The sequence below is a fragment of the Protobothrops mucrosquamatus genome, unplaced genomic scaffold (genome assembly GCF_001527695.2).
Source record: "Protobothrops mucrosquamatus isolate PMUCROS unplaced genomic scaffold, P.Mucros_1.0 scaffold116, whole genome shotgun sequence".
Classification (NCBI taxonomy): Eukaryota; Metazoa; Chordata; class Lepidosauria; order Squamata; family Viperidae; genus Protobothrops; species Protobothrops mucrosquamatus.
The window spans coordinates 628,133-648,790 of NW_015386488.1; the positions used below are offsets into that span (position 1 = coordinate 628,133).

The 20,658-nt window shown below is 43.6% G+C and overlaps 1 protein-coding gene across 1 annotated transcript in view; it reads right to left on the reverse strand.

The window, feature by feature from the left end:
• PTPRU (protein tyrosine phosphatase receptor type U) overlaps positions 1-20,658 on the reverse strand; it is a 335,303-nt gene that overhangs the window by 116,963 nt on the left and 197,682 nt on the right. The window contains exon 18 of the mRNA XM_029283530.1: positions 5,897-6,054. Coding sequence (XP_029139363.1) covers positions 5,897-6,054 — 158 coding nt within the window. The remainder of the gene's footprint in view (positions 1-5,896; positions 6,055-20,658) is intronic.

Sequence of the window (20,658 nt, forward strand, 5' to 3'; positions counted from 1 at the left end):
CTTATCTGCTTTCTGGGCTGTCAGCCAAGCCCTTGAAGAATAACAGATTGAGATACCAAGTTTGACCACAGGGGGTCGCCTCTATGTTTTAAAGTTTCCCTTTGAGTCCCAGAATTTTTTTTAAATCTTTTCCGTTTTTCTTGTTTATAAGAAAAAAACCAGATTTTCAACAAAGATAGATAGTAAAAAATAAAGAGTAAAAAATCTTTTAATCCACAAGCTTTAGGAAATACAATTCCAATTGGGATCCAGTTATTTTTTCAACATTTTAAACTCCCCTAGGTAGTCAGTCGCCGCTTTTTCTAGAGGGAGGGCTAAAATCTCCCTTCCCTCACCACAGGGGAGAAAATGCTTAGCAGCTTATGCACGTACAAAAAGTAATTAGGATATAAAAGAGGTAAATCTCACCCAGTCTCTTCCGCGCTGCTTTAAAGTTGCCTGGTGGAAAGTGTGATTTTGTCTGTCTGCAGCCTAAGGACAAGCCATACTTCTATGTCCAGTCCTTTCATCCGCTGGTTTGGAGGGATCGCCAGATCCAACAGGAGAGTTGCTGCTCTCCTGCGATCCAGCGAGAGCCCTTCCTTGCTGGTCGCCTCTTCAGGGTGACTTTTGGCCCTTTTCAGGGCCCCCCAGCAATCCGAAACTAAACAGGGGAGAGAGAGCAAGTCTCCCAGCCGTCCATGGCGGCTGCACGGCAAATCGGAAGTCTACCTAACTATATTTTTAAGAAATGATTACATTATTTAAACAAAGATACAGACACAATGAAATCCATTTGTGATGCTACTAGCAGAAAATGGTGCTAAACATGCCCACGTTAAATATTATTTTTAGGAAAAAGGTAGACAGTGTGAGTTGTGTGTGTGTACCCAGAGAAAATAAACCTGCAGCATTCACTGGGGTTAATCTCAGTAACAGAATAACTTATTTAACCCTGTAAAGCAAGACCATAGAATTAAAAGTGTGCCATTCTAAAATCCATTCATTTTCCATTTGCATCCCATCCCTTTCCATGCTATTAAATGTCAATTATATGTACCTCATATTTACAATGTGCTAAGGAACAAATTATGTACTTGCTTACTTTGCCTGCTGCTCCTGTGGCAAGATTTTGATCAGTTTTTACCCACCATTTGCATAAAAAAAAGCAAACTCAACATCTTTGCAGAGATAGGTCTTGATCCTCATATTGCATACTGTTGGCTACAGGCTGCTAACTAAACCAGGAGAATTTGCCCAGAATTTCAAATAGTATAGACTATCATGAATGAAGGCAAATATACACATCCCACGATAATGTTGTAAGATCCAATCTGGGTTGCTCACTGGAACCAAAAGTTTACTCTTCCAAGTTTTTGGATTCATCCTGAAGTCCATCCTCAGGGAACTTCTCTCTACTGAAATATGTGCTTTGGCTATTCTATGAGTCATATTTATGTAGTGCTTTCCTATTGGTTGATTGGTGTGTTGATGGCTAGCGACTGGCTTTGTTTCCTTGTGCTGCCAAGTCCTCAGTTCCTAAGCACCTGATAAGCTGGTAGTGGATCAGCACTCTGTGGACTGTCAAGGGGCCCGTTTCCCAGGCTTCAATCATTTCCCTAGTATCTTTGTACCGGCACAGCCAACAATCTTAGTAACTGCAAAATTGAATTGTATTGACTGTAAAAGTGAATCAGGATCCTATGGGCAAATTGCATCCAAATAATGTATCCTGAAGTAAACTCTGGAGCATGCAGTTATCTGCTATGGAGCAAGCCAAAACTCGTTGCATATACTCAGGCAACTTTTTAATGCAGTGTTTCTCCACCTTGGCAACATTAAGATAGATAGACTTCAATTACCGGAATTCCCCAGCCAGCTTTAAAAACACTGCTTTAAACCATACATGGCTCAATTTATCACTTAGGACCACTCTATATAGTTCAGAATCATATCCAATTTTTCTTACCATCTTGATCATCAATGGAAAGAAACAAACCACCTTGGTATGTATCAAGCCTAGGTATATATATGAGCAAGAAAAGGTAAAGAAGATAGGTATCCTAGCCCCAAGGTAACCAGAGGGTTCCAGGTAATCCCCTAATTCTCACTGGAGTTAGTCATCTGCAGCATGTCTGCAGTCTTATTCACCCCACGTAATGCAGGATAGTTCAAGGCAGAGGTTGCTGGATTCTCTATCTTCCTTTCCCCTCCCAGTGAGAATCACACATCAGCAGGAAAAACCACTGTCAGCAGAACATTTGGCAGGCAGGGTTGGGATCTGAAACCTTATTTTTGCCTTATTTTATTTATTTAACCTTACGTTTTATTATTTACCATGTGCTTCCTCTGACAGGACTATCGATCTCTCAAGAGATCGATAGAATTGTCAGAGAAATAGAAGATCAGTATGCTCATGTCAAACAATCCCATTCTCAAAAGTCTCTCTGAGTGATTGGAGCAGCCAAATACAATGCTGGGAAGCCTGAATCAGAGTCTCTATATTGTTCACCCCCACCCCCACCCCCCACCCCCGCTCTTTCTTTCTTTTCTTCCATCTAGACCCAATTTTCACCCCAAATTGGTTTTGATAGACAAAGAATGTGGATGGGTGAACTGCTCTGAAACTATCAAGGTCACAATATTTTTCTCTGCGGTGGTCTGTCAGCTGCCCTGTTTAGATACATAGGGACCTGCAGAGAAAGGAAGGGAAATGTTGTAAACTCCTTAGAGACTCCTGCAGATGGGCATGTAAGGTTTAAATAAAAAAGAAATATAATAGAAACCAGAGCAGGAAGTCAGGAAGAGAGGTATTTCCCCCCCTCCCTAAATTTGGCAGGAGATGCTGCTAGAATGAGATGTAACCAGACAAGTTGTGTAGCAGAGAAGTCCAGGACTGGGAGAACCAGATGCCAGAAGATCTGGAGAAGAGCCAGGAAAGGGTCTTAGATAGTTTGAACCTAAAGAAGAATCTACAGAAAAGAATCAGGAAAAAGAAAAAGCAGTCATGGACTCTACATGGGAAGATGCAAACTCCAAATGGTTCAGGTGCCAATTAATTAGACAAGAGTGTATTAAGGGGAGAAGCTGTTGGCATTCCTAAACCTGCAGATAAAGTAGAATGGGAAGAGGAAGAAACCAGCAGCAAAGCAATTTCTATTATAAGCAATAGTAGAAATCTAAGCCACTTAGTTAAGTTCTAAGAATTAAATCAAGTAGCTATTCATCAAGTATTCATATCTGCTAGGTCAAAAGCTCATCTGCTATAGTGGTTAAGACACCAGGCTAGAAACCAGGAGACTGTGAGTTTTAGTCCCACCTTAAGCACAAAGCAGCTGGATGACCTTGGGCCAGTCCTTCTCTCTTAGCCCAAGGAAGGAAGCAATGGCAAACAATTTCTGAAAAACCTGGTCAAGAAAACTGCTGGGACTTGTTCAGGCAGTCTTCAAGAATCAGACACAAATGAACAGAAGAACAAAAAAGATATTCATATGATAAACATTTTTTGGTATATATTTCTTTTTCTCTCCGTTCCCACCCTCAAACAAAGTACCTCTTCCCTCTCCCATTCCCATTCTATATTGGTGTTTGTGTGTACATATGTGTACGAATGTATTGATGCACTTCATTTACCAATGTCCCCAGAACACATCTGTGTACAGATCGCCCTGCAGAGATGCAGAGAAGGTACACACCCATCAAACAGCAGAATTCCTGGCTGACTGTTCTACTGATTTCCCAGGAATTCCACATTCCAGAATAAACACAGAAACAACAAAAGACTAGCCACTCTCATGGGCCAAGCCAAAATAGTGACAATGTTCAGCAAACAGGCAGTTAGAGGGGCATGTAAACCAGACTAGCTAAGCCAGTTGGAGCTAAACAATTCTTATCTTATTTGAAAGAAATGCCAAAAATGGATTTTCCTTCATCAGACTGAAGTAGCATCAAAAGGGACAAAAAAAATTTTTGTTTCTTTCTGCAATACACTATGACTGATAGCTTTTTTCATTTCCTGACAAATGAATTGTGTGAAAATGTCTACTTATACTATGCACAGTCCAGGTAAATCAGATCTACAGTATATATAAAATATAAATCACAATAAAACTATATCATGATCAATGGTATCCTATCTTAATATCATCTAATATCGGTAGTCCTTGACTTACGACCACAACTGAGCCCAAAATTTTTGTTGCTCAGTGAAACAATTGTTAAGTAAATTTTGCCCCATTTTATGACCTTTCATGCCACAGTTAAGTAAATCACTGCAGTTGTTAAATTAGTAACATGGTTGTTAAGTGATTGGCTTTGCTTGTCACCAAAGGTGATCATATGACACTGGGACATATGAGTCAATTGCCAAGCATCCAAATTAATCTGACTCTGGGGAATACTGCAATGGCTGTAAGTGTGAAAATGGTCATAAGTCATTTTTTTCAGTGCCATTGTAACTTTGAACAGTCACTAAATGAACTGTCGAGGACTACCTGTACTCAGGATAAACAATTCTTAATACAAATACAAGTACAACACAAATCAAATTAGGAGGAGGTTTTTCCACTTTCCTGAAGATCCTGGAAAAAGAAGCATTTTAAACCTTTTACAAATGTCTAAAGATTGGACTACAGGCCTAACTCAAAGATGACTTGAAGCCAGAGAACTAAATGGGGGAAAGCTTTATAAAAACATGAGGTGGCAATTTTAAGATAAAGAATGGACTGATTGCACAAGTGAGCGGAGAGCAGAAGAGTCTGAATTGTAATCAGCCTTATCAGATAACACTGTGTGCACAGCCCAGAAGATTAGTACTGACAATTTGAACTGATAACACTTCCAAAGAGCCAACCAATGTTAAAATTCATGAAAACTCAGGTAGGAGTGTATTGGAAGAGATCCAGGACCAATAAATCTGCACTGGTTTTTTTTCTTTCTTAATCTAACTCTCACATTAGATTGAACCACAGACTCCAGGGAAGGCTAACCCTACTTTCATCCTATCAGTAGAAATTTTGTCCTAAAAATTGGCAGGGGAATCTTCAGAGAGGTGTTGAGTCAAACAGGGAGTGAAAATCATGCATGATGAAACATGCACTGGAGGATTAGTGGGGCAGAGTTTTGGAGAAATCAAGCTTTCCCAGAGTGGGGCCAGATTAGGAGACTGCATAGTCTCACACTGGATGGTGGAAGAGGGAAAAGGTAGCCACATCCTAGAATCCCTCAGGATATATTAAGTAGGCTATAAGGTTATAGCTTTAATTTGGCAAGATTCTGTCTGTCATCTGTAAGCAAATAAAGGATTGGACTTGATTGGATTTCACTGTGTCATCTCATGAAATCAAAGCCCTGCTCCTTTTTCACATGTGTCACAATGCACATAAAAAGGCTTTGATTGTACTTGTAGCTTTAATTTTGACTTTTTGGATAACCCACCTGGCACACAATCCTTCTTATAACACTTAAGGCCTCAGCCTAGAAACCAGGAGTCTGTGAGTTCTAGTTATTCTTTAGGCATGAAAGCCAGCTGGGCCAATCAGACTGTGAGATCTAGTCTCACCTTAGTCATGAAAACTGGCTGGGGGAACTTTAGGGCAGTCCCTCTCTCTCTCAGCCCAACTCATTTCACAATGTTGTTATGGAGAAAATAGGAGGAAAAAAGAGAATTATGTGTGTTTGTTGTCTTGAGTTATTTATAAGAAATAATAAAGTCGGGATATCAATAACTAAATAAATACAATAAATAAAGAAACCCACATATAAAATCCAACAGCAGAGCCTAAAGAAGCTTAACTTTAACTCTAATCCTAACTTTATTGTACTACCAACAGAAGAACCAATAAAATCTATTTTGCTCTGTTATATAAATTCTACCGCTCCAGCTTGGAATCAGGACATGTATTCCTTCGAAACTAACCTCTGTTGTTGTAATTGTGAGTATCCATGAAAGATAATCCCAGCCTCTCATCTTCCTGAAGGGTACTCTGGTCTGTGAAGCTCTGATCAACTGCACTCATCATGTGTGTTTTCTCATTGCGGTAGTTGATTGTGGCTTTGGTCATGTTGACAGGTTTCCTAGTGGAAGATTACAAAGAAGGAAAGTAGGCAAATGTTACACTGTGCAATCCACTTTGAATTCTCTCTATAAGCAGATTGCCAAAGGACAAAAATAAGAGAAAAATGAGAGGACAAAAGAATTGGGGCTAATCTTAGAAGAGAAGCAACTTCTGAAGTTGTTGTGGATGCATACCTTAGAAAAGTCAAGAGGCTGGGCTTCTTGACTGCTCTGAAATTTTATCAATAATAGAGTCGCCTTCAGAATTAACAGAATTTCCACACAATTCCTGTCCTAATACCATGTTTATGGGTCTAATCACTTTAAGTTAAAGCCATGTCATTTTTTTTTCCAAATCTGGTCCCCCCCCAGGCATATTTTCCCAATTGTTCCCAGAATTTCAAGCCCACTCATTTATTATTTAAATATCCATTCAATTTATCTCTTGTTTCCCCCCACCCCAGAAACTCAAGTGATATTTTACAACAACCCAATGAGATAGGTAAGGGGGAAGATAGGAACTGCTCAGTTACTCCCTGAACTAACATCGATGTCAGTCTAGGTTTTGATGGTCCTATTTTAAGAGTTTAATCCCTAATTGATCTTTGACCTTGTACACAAGGGCAGTTTGGACAATCTCAACTAGGTAACCTGCTAATCTCATACTACAAAACAGGGATAGATGTATGCAGCTTTACTGCATCCACCAAAGTTTTAAAAAGGTGAATTCTACTTCCTCCAGATAGGTCTCCTGTCATTTCTGGATGTCATTTTTTCTCTAACAGAGTGTCATCCTCATCAGTAAGAATATGGCTAACTCATCAAAACTACAAGCTAGCTCTTTCTCAGTAATCTGCCTAAGATAGTAATTACTCCAATTACTATCTAAGCCTTTCATAGTGCCAAAATGTTCAAATTATGTCATGGTATGAGGTAGTGACTTTGAGGGAAAGCTGAAGACACAGCAGCCAACAAAATGGACAGATAAAAGGCAGCTATGTGGGGAATGTGAGCTGGGCAAGAGGCTCTGAAGACCCTCCTTAGTTTTTGGACTCTAAAGGGGACGAGGGAGAGAAGCACTTTCAGGTTTGCAAGATTCTGTTAATGTAGCTTTACAATAAAGTAGAATTAGCTCATCCAGTCTTGTTTCTAATAAGGATGACAAACTAACATTAGCTTCCAATGCACATGGAATATATTAACAAGCAATCATTTCTGTGTGCATTCCACAGTTCTCAATGAGAACTATGCCACATGTTTGCATTAATGCAGAGGATATAATTTAAAACATCAACTCATTTGGTTTGATCTTATCCTACTACTGTTACATTTTGGTCTGAAATTTATCTGACTGGCAGTCAGGTTTGGGGTTGATGGTTGCTTTATCAAAAGAATTGCTACCAAGTGCATGAGTTTTTCAGCCAGCTTTCTTCAACCTGGCTGCCCTCCAGATGTGCGGCTATTGCTGAGATTTCTAGGAACTCAAATGTACACATCTGGAGAGCAGCCATGTTGGAGAGAACTAATCTAGTTTATATCTCTAGTATATGATTGTGATTAACATACTGAGAGCTATGGGTATTTACACAGAAGGAATGTAGCCCAAAGTAGTACTATTCCAATACTGGAAAGATAAATTTGCCCTGATTGGCAGCACTGGATTTTTGATCTATATTTGGACAAGTTATATTTGGACAAGTATTTGGACAAGTATATTTGGACAAGTATATTTGGACAAGTATTTGGACAAGTTATTTTTCAATAGTGGCACAAGGAACAAATGTCAGAACACTTAGATCAACAATTCTTATTTTGTGCATGATTATGTATTGTGTAATACATATATTGTGCCTATATTACGTGTATGGTGTGTTACATACACACACACACACACACACACACATTTGTCAAGATTAAGGGACATGTCCCTGGATAAAGAGGTATTATGAGATAGGGAGGGCAATTTATATACTGATAGTTGTAGAAATCAACATTTTTCAAGGTGACAAAACCTGCACATTTTCCCCCAAACCAATATTCATTCTGCAGTTGGTTTCTTCCAGAATTCCATATCAGGATTCCACCCTTGAAATTTCAGTCTTCGAAGACAAGGATGGAGGAAGGGTTATTGATAAGGCTGTACAGTATTAAGGACTAAGTAACAAGACACCAAATGATAAACAAGGCATGTGGATTATCTCCTCAGTTTTTTTTTTTTTTAACTTTTTATTAATTTTCCAATGTTACAATTATATCTTTGAAAAGCAACATGGTGCCTGAGTTACAATAGTTCCATTATATACAAATATTATTAATACAAATCTCCAACTATTACAGCCAATATTTCCTCTCTTTTTTCCCTTAATACATACTGTCTCTTGTTTAAATTAGTATACTTCTTATTCTATCCATCAGCTATTTAATAGCTTTTTTACATTTATCAATAATTTTATATGTCTTATTTATTTTAACATTCCATCTTTTGGACCACTTTATGAATTTTCCCAGTTTTAATTTTTCGTTGATATTTAAATTAAACATTTAATATTTATCATTTCCAAATTTTTAAATGACCCCAATTCCCTTTGTCACAATTCCCCCCAACATCTAGTATTCCGAATATATATCTTATCTATCTCACTTCTATATCAACAAATTAGTAATACAATATAACATTCTTATTTTCATTATAATTTCCAAATATTATAAATTCAGTAATCAAAATTTCTCCCATTTCAGTATTCTTCCTTATATCCACTTTCTCATATTTAAGCTTATTAATTTTTATTCTTATCACTACATCAAAACATGTTAATTACATTACATCACTCTTAACATATATATGTTTTAATCATCTTTATCTAACCTTTATAAACAACTCAATATTTCAATTTAACTGTTAATATTTATGCATCTAGGTTTTAATTAGCCAACATTTTTCTTTATCTTCACATCATAACAATATCTGGTATTCAAAATACGGGTCTTGTTTACTTAAGTATATTCTATTTTAAACCTCCTAAATATGCCCACACTCCATTCTTCTTCAATCTTATTCTGGCTTTTTTTTTTCTTTGCCAAATCATCTTTCATGTCCTTGCTTCAGGATCCTCAAAGATTTCTTGTATTATTGTATATATTATGTCATATTGAGATGACTATCCAGTCGCCATTTTTGGAAGGCTGAGGGATCTGGCAGGACTCTCAGATCGTCTCTTTTATTTTCTCCTCTTGTAGTTGTCCTTATTTGTTTATCTTTTCTTCCATCTGTTTCTCTTCTTCATCTTCAAATTCCTTCTGATTTATATAGCAGGTTTTTTCCTCCATCCATGTTGTCAGATTTTTTTCTGAATTTTCTATTGTCTGTATTTGTTGGACAGTTAGGTCTTCTGTCATAGTATTTAATTGTTCGATTTTTCCTATTGTATTCTGTATAGATAGGTTTTTAGTTATAGTCAAAGTTTGAGTTTGCATATCTAAGATGCTTTCTGGGTTTTTTCTGAAAGCTCTTATTTCATCGCCAGCTTTAAGAAGACTTTGGTAAGTTTGGTAAGTTATTTTCAACATAGCAAAAAATTGTTTTTGCATTTCTTCCATAGGAAAGATCTGTTCCTGGACTTCAATAGTGATGAGTTGAATTGAAAACTTTCACAGTTCCCTCCCACCAGTAAATAAGAAACAGAGCTAAAACTCTCACAGCTGGTGTTCAAGGTTACCAGATCAATCTTATCTTGTTTTCTAAACTGTCAGCCAGGTCTCTTTTCTTTAAGAATAATAAATTGCAATTTCAGGTTTAGCCCCAAGATGTCACCCCACTGTTTAAGGAATTCCTTTAAATCTCAAAGTTATTGTAATCCTTTTGGGGGGGATTCTTCTATTTTAAAAGGAAAAAATTTCGAATAAAAATTAAAAGTAAAAAGTAGATAATCAAAAATCTTTTAATCCACAAGCTTTAGGAAATAAAGTTCCAATTGGTATCCATTTATTTTTTCAACGTTTTCAAAAAAGCTCCCCTGTGTATTCAATTGCCGCTGTTTCTGGAGGGAGGGCTAAAATCCCCCTTCCCTCTACACAGGGGGGAAAGTACTTTAGCAGCTTATGCAGGTAATTAAGTAATTAGGATGTAAGAGAGGTAGTTCTCACCCAGTCCTTCCCATGCTGCTTTGAAGTTGCTAGATGGTAAGTGTGACTTCGGCTATTAGCAGCCTAGGGACGAGCCATATTTTTATGGCCAGTCCTTTCGTCCACCAGTTTGGAGGGATCGCCTGCCCTAACGGGAGAGTTGCTACTCTCCCGCGATCCAGCGAAAGCCCATCCTTGCTGGTCGCCTCTTCGGGGTGACTTTCGGCCCTTTTCAGGGCCCCCCAATGATGCAAAACTGAACAGGGGAGAGAGAACAAGTCTCCCAGCCGTTCATGGCAGCTGCCTGGCAAACCGGAAGTCTATCTCCTCAGTTCTGTACTCTTCAGGATACCCAAAGGTATCAGCCCAGTTAAATTACACTATTAGCTTAAAACATTTTTTCTTATATTCTCAATGTAAGGACCCACCTCAATCTTACATCTTAAGAAGACAGAACTCTTGGAATATTTCCAACAGGGATTTTTATTAAGAGAAGCTGATTGTAGGCATGTTAGACAGGATCTGGGGAATCCTCTCCCACCCTTCAATGTTTTAAAATGTTCCCAAGCAGCCCCCACCCCACAGTTCTTCCGGGCAATTCAATCTGTCATCCGCTCCGTTGGCAAGATCACTCATCCTCTCTTTCCCCGATCCTAGGCGTTGGATTTTCCCCCACCCCTTTTTCCTCACTGCCAGCAAAGAGAAGAACTTCAGAGGGACTAAGATGAAAGGCAGATGGCCGCATTGTTATGTTTAGTCCTCTCGAAGAGAATCCACAAACGGTCACTTTGTTGTTAATGAAGGAAGTGAGAGTCATAAACACCCCCCCCCCATTTATCCTCCTCCCCTTTCGTAGTATGACAGAATCCAGCATAGAGTAAGAATTGGGTTTTATCAGAGTAGGTAGATAGAAATGAAATATAATTGGATTCTGACACTCTCTATGTTTTCCACTGAAGATTTATCAAGCAATCTTGGTTCGCATGTCCATAAAGTCATGACATAATTAGATTATTTTGACCATACAATGCACAAAAAACTCAAGGAAAAAAGTCAGAGTTCTAAATTGTGATGGATGGATTTGCACATCATGCTAAACAAAAACAGCATGATTTCTGGTTCCTTAAAAGCTCCAGTGGAAGAGAACATTACCCCATGGGATAGCAGTATTGAGAATACATCTATTTGGTGAAATTAGAAATTTATCTTAGTGAAGCTCTCTTCCCTTTGTGTTCTTAAAAACATATTGACAGAAGATATGCTAAATGAATCTGAAGGTTAGGGTCACTTGTCAAAAAAAGTAACAAATTTCTCAATCAAAGGCAATACTTATATACACCTTCCAAGTCTTTTATAAGTGCAACCACCCATTTTTATGGCTGTGAAAATATTCTAGAGCCTGTAACATTGCCTCATCTTGAAATACAGCACTTATGTCTGTTCAATATTATTGATTCTACTCCCGATGTGATTTTAAGCGTGGACAAGTTCTTCAAATACTTACATTCAAAGAGTCAACTTTACATAATTTGCTTTTCACAGCTCACAGCTGTATTAAAACTTTTGCTTCAATTCGTACAGAGAATTTTCAATCTGAACATCAGTTTTCAGTTAAAAGCCAAAATTCAAGGCTCACAAAGCTTTATTCTTTAGTTTATGCCATGTACCTTGGGATTTTTATTGTTTAGCTGCATTTTTTCCCCTCTCTCTTTGAATTTCTGGTGCAGGGAAAGAATGGGGAGAAATGATGCAGATCTTATTGCAACCCTACAGAAACATTGTATTTGGGTATTACATTTGGGTGTTCAGTCTAACGTGGGAATGCTCAGTCCAAGAAGTCATGTGGGTGGTGTTGGTAAAAAGAGTCAGTTTACAGTAGAATTACTGCATTCCCAACAAGATGCTTTCACTGTACATGCAAATACTTCCATGTCAGCTGAAACTGTTTAGTCTCAGGAGTCCATATAAAAGCAAAATATAGAGTTAGGTACCACACTGATTTTATGCCACCCTTGAAGATCACCCCATCTCTTCAGTTACTACCAGCAGCTCAGAAAGCCTCATGCTCCTAAACATTTATGGAGATTCTCAATCATCCAGGTCATGGTTGTTCCAAAAGTGCTTTCCCAAAAGGCAACTGGACTTTCTTGTGTTTTTTTTCCTTTGAAAATGTTTCGCTTCTCATACAAGAAGATTCTTCAGTTAGAACTTCCTGGATGAGAAACAAAAATGTTTTCAAAGAAAAAAAAACTAAGAAAGTCCAGTTGCCTTTTGGAAAAGCATCTTTGGATCCTAAAAAATTCCGTTCTTGAAAACGTAGAAGAAAGGTGATTCAAAGAATTTCCCAGTTTCCCGCATAGCTAGAGATGACAATGAACTTGGCCAAGCTCGGTGTTGTGTCCTGAGCCTGCGGCAGCAGGCTCAGACGTTGTCATGGCAACGGGCTGCTGTAAGCTGCCCGGGGCCAGACAAACCGGCGCTCTGCCAGCCTGCGCGCATGCGCAAGGCACCAAGAGTGCGGAAGAAGTAGCAAGTTTACCCAGACAGTTTCTGTAGCTGTAGAGAGAGTCGCAAGAGGCCTGCGAGCCTCCGTTTTGGTCTCCGGAGTTCGGAGCAGAAATAAAGAAGGTTTCTGTTACAACAGCATGTCTGCCTCTCCATCATTGCTTAACCAAGGACTTAACATTGGCAACGAAGGTGGGATTCATCTTGCAAGCTGAAAAAAAAGGCTGTAAGACTTACCTGAGGAGTCCTTGGAGCAAGGAAGAAGGCGTCAAGACTCAGCATTTGGCCTGCCAGTACAGCGTCGCTGGAGGTAAGCTGCCTGAGAGGCCTATTCCTGATCAGATTGCAAGTTGGCAAAGATTGGGAGGCTGTCAGAATTTGATGTAAGTCGACCAGAGAGGTGGGAGACTTACATGGCAAGAGCAGAAACTTACTTTAGAGTAAATCAAATTAGGGAAGATGGCTTAAAGGCTGCAACCCTGCTGTGTGTATGTGGTCAAGATGTATTTGAGATTGCAGAGAACTTGGCAGCCCCTGCTCCTCTAGAGTCTGTAAATTACACAGACTTGAAGAATTTACTGAGGGAACATTTCCAACCAGAGATGTCTATAATTGCTTGGAGACATAATTTTGAACAGAGAAATCAGAAAGCAGGAGAATCAGCCAAAGAATTTATTGCAGCATTAAGAAGAGCAGCCAAACCATGTGAATATAAGGATTTAGAAGAGAGGCTCAGGGACCGTTTTGTATGTGGGTTAAGGAACAGAGGCCTACAACAAAAACTTTTTGCGAAAAAAGACTTGTCGTTCCAAGATGCTGTGAGAGAGGTCACAGCTGAAGAGGCGGCAGGCGGGGCAGTCAGGCACATGCGGCCTAACAAGAACGGTGCAGAAGAAGCTTCTGTGCACCTAGAAGAAGCGCAGGAAGACGCTGAGGAAGATCCTGAAGAAGAGGTGGATCATCTTTTCCCATCTACTGAAAGGAAGAAAAAGGAAAGCAAAGACAAAGCTTCAACAGGGCTCAAGTGCTTTGGGTGTGGAGGTCGCCACAAGAGGGCCGACTGCAAGTTTTGTTCAGCCGTCTGCAGAGCGTGTGGAAGACAAGGCCACATAGCAGCCGTTTGCCTAGGACAAAAGAAGGTACAACATTGAGAAGAATTGCACCTGAAAGGTCCCCAGCCAAAACAGGGTGGGCTTCTGTGCGTCACGCAGAAGTGTTTGTAGAACAGGCACACACAAACCGCTTAAAAAGAAGTTGTCTCTTAAGGTGAGACTGCAAGGGATTCCTTTAGTTATGGAGCTGGACATGGGGTCCGCTCTTTCAATTATTTCCCTTCATACATTCAGGAAGATTTGCAATAGCAGTGGGTTTCAGACAAAACTGAGGCCTTCCAATATAATTTTGACAGACTTCCAAAACTCTAAGGTGTGTGTAAAGGGGGAGGCCACCCTTACAGTGCAACACAAGAGTTTTGAGGGTCCCCTAGATGTTTTGGTTGTGGGGAGGGACAGAATGAGTTTTATAAGGCTCGATTGGTTTGAGGCTTTGGGAATTCAAGTCACGGGATTACACAGCTTGCAAACACAAAGCCTAGCAGAAGTCTGCAAGGAATTTGCAGATGTGTTTAGTTCACAGCTTGGATCCTACAAGGGGCCTCCAGTTTCATTGAGACTTGACCCCAACATCACACCTATTAGGGTAAAGGCTAGAAGAGTGCCTTTTGCTTTAAAAGGAAAAATTGATGCTGAGTTGGATAAATTGATCCAACAAGGCATTTTAGAGCCTGTGGATTCAAGTCCATGGGAAACCCCAATAGTCACGCCTCTTAAGGCTAACGGGGACATCCGTATATGTGCTGATTATAAGTGCACTATTAATAAGGCATTACAACAGCACGCATACCCCATTCCAGTAGTCAGTCACATTCTGGCTTCACTTAAAGGAGAGAAGATTTTTGCAAAGCTTGACTTGGCTCAGGCGTATCAACAGTTACCTGTTGATAAAGCAGCTGCTGAGGCACAGACAATTGTAACTGCAATTTGGGGTAAATGTCGCACCAGGCATATTCCAAAGCATCATGGAGAGCACACTAAGGGGCATTCCTGGTGTCTGCCCTTATTTTGATGATGTTCTCATTGCTGGAGAATCCATACAAAATTTAGCAGAAAGATTGAGGGCTGTACTGCTGCGTTTCAGAAGAGCAGGTTTAAAGCTCAAGAAAAACAAGTGCAAAATAGGGGTCACTTCTACAGATTTTTTGGGATTCAGAATAGATGCCCAAGGCATTCACCCCGCTGAGTCTAAGTTAAAGGCAATACAGCAGGCTCCTCATCCTAAGTCAAAGGGTGAACTGCAGGCTTTTCTAGGTCTTCTTAATTTTTACAATGCTTTTCTACCTCACAAAGCTGCTGTGGCTGAGCCTCTACATAGGCTTTTAGACAAGCAGGCAGTCTGACAGTGGACCACGGTCCACGAATGGAGTTTCAATGAGGTCAAGACCTTGCTTACATCTCATGATGTACTTGCTCATTTCAATGAGAAATTACCTGTATGCATCGGCTGTGATGCTTCCCCTTACGGGTGCATTCCCACTGTAGTACGGTTGGAGCAAAGAAAGAGGAGAGAGATCATCTCTTTCGTGTGTGCAAGCGCAATGGGTATCCAACAAGGTTCATTAGGCATCACAGTGTACCACCCGAGCCTAGAAGGAACCCACCAACGGATGAATTGGCATCACGGCCGACGCTGGTCACCCTCCCATACATCTGCAATGTCTCAGAAGCAACAGCTAGGCTACTGGCACCACATAACGTGAAGGTAACCCATAGACCCAACCAGACACTCCAAGCTGCGGCCATGCGCCCCAAGGACCCACTCCCCAACATGGAGAAGTCGGCAGTCGTGTATAGAATTGACTGCAGGGACTGTCCTAGTAACTATGTTGGGGAGACCTCTAAGAGGGTGAAAACTAGGGTCCATGAACATAAGTTAGCAATAAAAAGAGGCGAATGCCATTCCCAGATATGGGCGCACATGGCGGAGTCCGGCCATCGGTTTGACTTCGACAATGTATGGGTTTTGGCTAACGACAGCACGAAAGAGGGACGCCTGCTCAAGGAAGCGTGGCTCTCAGACAGGGATTCAATTAATCGGCACATCGATCTCTCTCCAGCGCACTTAGCGCTGAGGGCACGGAGTGTGAGCAGCAAACCCCCACCCCGCTGGAAGCGCCGCAACAACGCACCAGAGAGGTCAGCAGAGTCAATAGAGAAAGCCACAGGAAGAGCATCTCCTCCCCCCCCAACCGCCTCCAGGCACCCGGGCACAATGGGGATTACGGGCAGAGGATCCCATCGCCAAGAAAGGTGTGCGCTCCCGAAGAACTCAGGGATCGACATGAGGGAGGGTGTAGGAGTGATGACTGACTTACCAGGAGTTTTCCCCCCTCCCCCCAAGGCACCGGAGCAAGGCGGCACCCCCCAATGAAGGAACAACATCAGAATCGAGTCGCCTAGCACTCTCAGCCGGAGCCGGTGACACCCGCGTGGAGAGCATGCGCAATGGACCGGCCAGGACCGGGTCGTGCGGGGACGACAGGACGGAGGCCGATAGGAAGGAGGGGGGTCCCGGAGCGATAGTCACTCGATCGCGTACAAGGAAGGTTATCCCGCCGAGCTGCCCTGCAGAGGCGACCCGACCACCCCACCCCGCAGCTCCAGTCTGTTTGAGCCAGCGGGAAGCACGGAGCAACCCCCAGAGTGCTGACGGCCGAGTCGGGAACGGCCGGCATGAAGGGGGGAGGAAAAAACTTGGACAGAATAGCATCCATGGAGGGGGTGGGCGCGGGAAGGGGACTGGCGAAGAGAAAGAAGAAGTGGAGGGAGGCAATGAGCCTAGGCAGCCCAGGTGGAATGAGCAAAAGAATGACAAGGGCGGACCGCTGAGGGATATAGGAGATACGGGAGATACGGCCAGAGAAAAAAAGGGAGGGAGCACCTACAGGAGCTGCAGCGGGGTGGATGGGATCAGCTGGGCTCCAGAGAAGGGAACAGGCACCCCCGGTCTGGTGGATTCGATCGTTGCAGGGGGTAGGAGGGCAGGATCACGCGGTCAGGCGGTGCGGGGGATACGGCCAAAGAGGATAGGAGGGGGGAATGTCCCATCTGCTCCCAGCCCAAGCAAAAATGAGACAGGTGAAGTCACACACATAAGCAGGAAATGCAGGGCAGGAACAGCCGGTAATGTAAAAACTACCATTGGAATGCAGCTTACACAATTAGGACCAGTGACGAGGTCCAGGGGCCGTGTGCAGGCTCTACTCAACCTATAAAAGACTCTCCCATAGACTGGCTTCTTAAGCCCTGATGATGTCAACAGTGGCTGATGAAAGCTTGGTGTTTGTAAACTTGGTATTAAACTTTTATAGTTTAAGGATTCTCCCTGGTGTTCACTTTTATTTATTTATTCTGAGCATGGATGTACCCAGGGATCGTATTTTTAATGTTATTATTAGTAAATATGATAGAGCAGTATTGCTCATGGCCAGGAAATGGGAGAAGCTGGCACACCGCATTTCGACGAACTATTGTAAGCTGGCGTTTTTGCATAACTGCATCAAGGAAGGCATGCCCCTGAAGTCGCTGAGGAGGAAACCTACCATCGACTCCTCTGAATGCCAACAAGCGGTCCGTCAGTTCCAACGCCGCACCATGTATGCGCTCATTAACAACCAACATAGGCGCATAGACGGCTTGAAGGCATGGGTCCAGGACTACCGGGAAAGGTGTAGTGTGGAGGTGACTAACCAGCATTTTTGGGCGCTTGACCAGCATATCCGGCAAACCTCTAGGAGGACAAGCCAGCATATGACGGGGATATTCCAACGCAGGACGGATAACCTGCGAGAGTTGGATAGCAGCACCTTCTCCGACAGACTGGTATGTAACCTGTCAACAAAGACACTAACCAGGTCACAGCTCACCCTACTACAGCGGGATGCGGGCTATAACCTCATGGACGCGCACGCACTTGACTTTATAGCAGCGCTGGAGCCTACGATGCTTCGCATTGGAGTGGGGGAGGAGGTCAAGAACTCTCTCAAGCAACAGGTCACGGGGCTGCTGGTAGGCCATAGACGATATCAGACATTGTCCAAACAGGAGATGGAGGCCCTGGAACAACTTAAGAGGGATGACTCCATCGTCATACTCCCAGCGGATAAGGGGAGGGCCACAGTCGTGATGGACAAAGTATTGTATACGAACAAAGTGCTGGAGTTGCTCCAAGATAGAACGGCGTACAGGGTGGTTGATAAAGACCCTATGGTCGCACTCAGGAATTATGTTAACAAGCTTCTTGATGGCCTGAAACGGAGCAAGGGAATGGGGGATGACATTCTGAGGAGGGTACGTCCTAGCGATTCAGCGCTGGCCAGGTTTTATGGGCTGCCCAAGATTCATAAGGCAGACGTTCCCCTCTGCCCCATCGTTGCATTTAGGGGCACCCCAACCTCGGAATTGGCCAAGTGGCTGAGTGGTCGCATTGGCTATCTGACCAACGACAGCGCCACTACTGTGAGATCGGCAGAGGAGTTCCTGAGTAAAATCAAGACCCTGAGGGTGGAAGAGGATGAGGTAATGGTGTCTTTTGACATCGTTTCACTCTTCACCTCCATTCCCCAGGGCCTCGCAGTCACAACTTTAAGAGACTGCTTGAGTCAAAGGAACCCAGAACAACAGCAGGATTCCCTTCGAACTGAGGACCTGATAAGGTTGGTGGAGGTGTGCCTGGGAACTTACTTCACCTTCCAGGGCACCACGTTCGAACAAATTATAGGGACACCTATGGGGTACCCGATCTCCAGTGTGGTAGCAGAAGTGGTACTCCAACAGTTGGAACGCGTAGCGATGGCCCAGTACCAGCCCCAATTTTGGGCCCGCTACGTGGACAACACATTTACGGTCGTCAAGAGGCATCAGAAAGCTGACTTTATGGGCATACTCAACTCGGTATACCCCGACATCCAGTTTACGATGGAGGAAGAGAGCCAGGGTACCCTGGCATTCCTGGATGTATTGGTCCATCGACAGCCAGATGGAACTTTGAACACAAGGGTATACCGGAAACCAACGCACACAGATAGGATCCTCCATTATAGAAGCAACCATCCGGTGGCCCATAAAGTCAGCTGTATTAGAACTTTATTCAAACGAGTGCATTCCCACTGTAGTACGGTTGGAGCAAAGAAAGAGGAGAGAGATCATCTCTTTCGTGTGTGCAAGCGCAATGGGTATCCAACAAGGTTCATTAGGCATCACAGTGTACCACCCGAGCCTAGAAGGAACCCACCAACAGATGAATTGGTATCACGGCCGACGCTGGTCACCCTCCCATACATCTGCAATGTCTCAGAAGCAACAGCTAGGCTACTGGCACCACATAACGTGAAGGTAGCCCATAGACCCAACCAGACACTCCGAGCTGCGGCCATGCGCCTCAAGGACCCACTCCCCAATATGGAGAAGTCGGCAGTCGTGTATAGAATTGACTGCAGGGACTGTCCTAGTAACTATGTTGGGGAGACCTCTAAGAGGGTGAAAACCAGGGTCCATGAACATAAGTTAGCAATAAAAAGAGGCGAATGCCATTCCCAGATATGGGCGCACATGGCGGAGTCCGGGCATCGGTTTGACTTCGACAATGTATGGGTTTTGGCTAACGACAGCACGAAAGTGGGACGCCTGCTCAAGGAAGCGTGGCTCTCGGACAGGGATTCAATTAATCGGCACATCGATCTCTCTCCAGCGCACTTAGCGCTGAGGGCATGGAGTGTGAGCAGAAACCCCCCACCCCGCTGGAAGCGCTGCAACAACGCACCGGAGAGGTCAGCAGAGTCAATAGAGAAAGCCACAGGAAGAGCATCTCCTCCCCCCCAACCGCCTCCAGGCACCCGGGCACAATGGGGATTACGGGCAGAGGATCCCATCGCCAAGAAAGGTGTGCGCTCCCGAAGAATGCAGGGATCGATGATGAGGGAGGGTGTAGGAGTGACGACTGACTTACCAGGAGTTTCCCCCCCTCCCCCCAAGGCACCGGAGCAAGGCGGCACCCCCCAATGAAGGAACATCGGAATCGAGTCACCGAGCACTCTCAGCCGGAGCCGGTGACACCCGCGTGGAGAGCATGCGCAACGGACCGGCCGGGACCGGGTCGTGCGGGAACGACAGGACGGAGGCTGATAGGAAGGAGGGGGGTCCCGGAACGATAGTCACTCGATCGCGTACAAGGAAGGAGGAGGTGATCCCGCCGAGCCGCCCTGCAGTGGCGACCCGACAACCCCACCACGCGGCTCCAGTCTAAGCCAGCGGGAAGCACGGAGCAACCCCCAGAGTGCTGACGGCCAAGTCGGGAACGGCAGGCATGAAGGGGGGAGGAAAAAACTTGGACAGAATAGCATCCGTGGAGGGGGTGGGCGCGGGAAGGGGACTGGCGAAGAGAAAGAAGAAGTGGAGGGAGGCAATGAGCCTAGGCAGCCCAGGTGGAACGAGCAAAAGAATGACAAGGGCGGACCGCTGAGGGATATAGGAGATACGGGAGATACGGCCAGAGAACAAAAGGGGGAGAGCGCCTACAGGAGCTGCAGCGGGGTGGATGGGATCAGCCGGGCTCCAGAGAAGGGAACAGGCACCCCGGGTCTGGTGGATTTCATCGTTGCAGGGGGTAGGAGGGCAGGATCACGCGGTCAGGTGGTGCGGGGGATACGGCCAAAGAGGATAGGAGGGGGGAACGTCCCATCTGCTCCCAGCCCAAGCGAAAATGAGACAGGTGAAGTCACACACACAAGCAGGAAATGCAGGGCAGGAACAGCCGGTAATGTAAAAACTACCGTTGGAACGCAGCTTACACAATTAGGACCAGTGACGAGGTCCAGGGGCCGTGTGCAGGCTCTACTCAACCTATAAAAGACTCTCCCATAGACTGGCTTCTTAAGCCCTGAT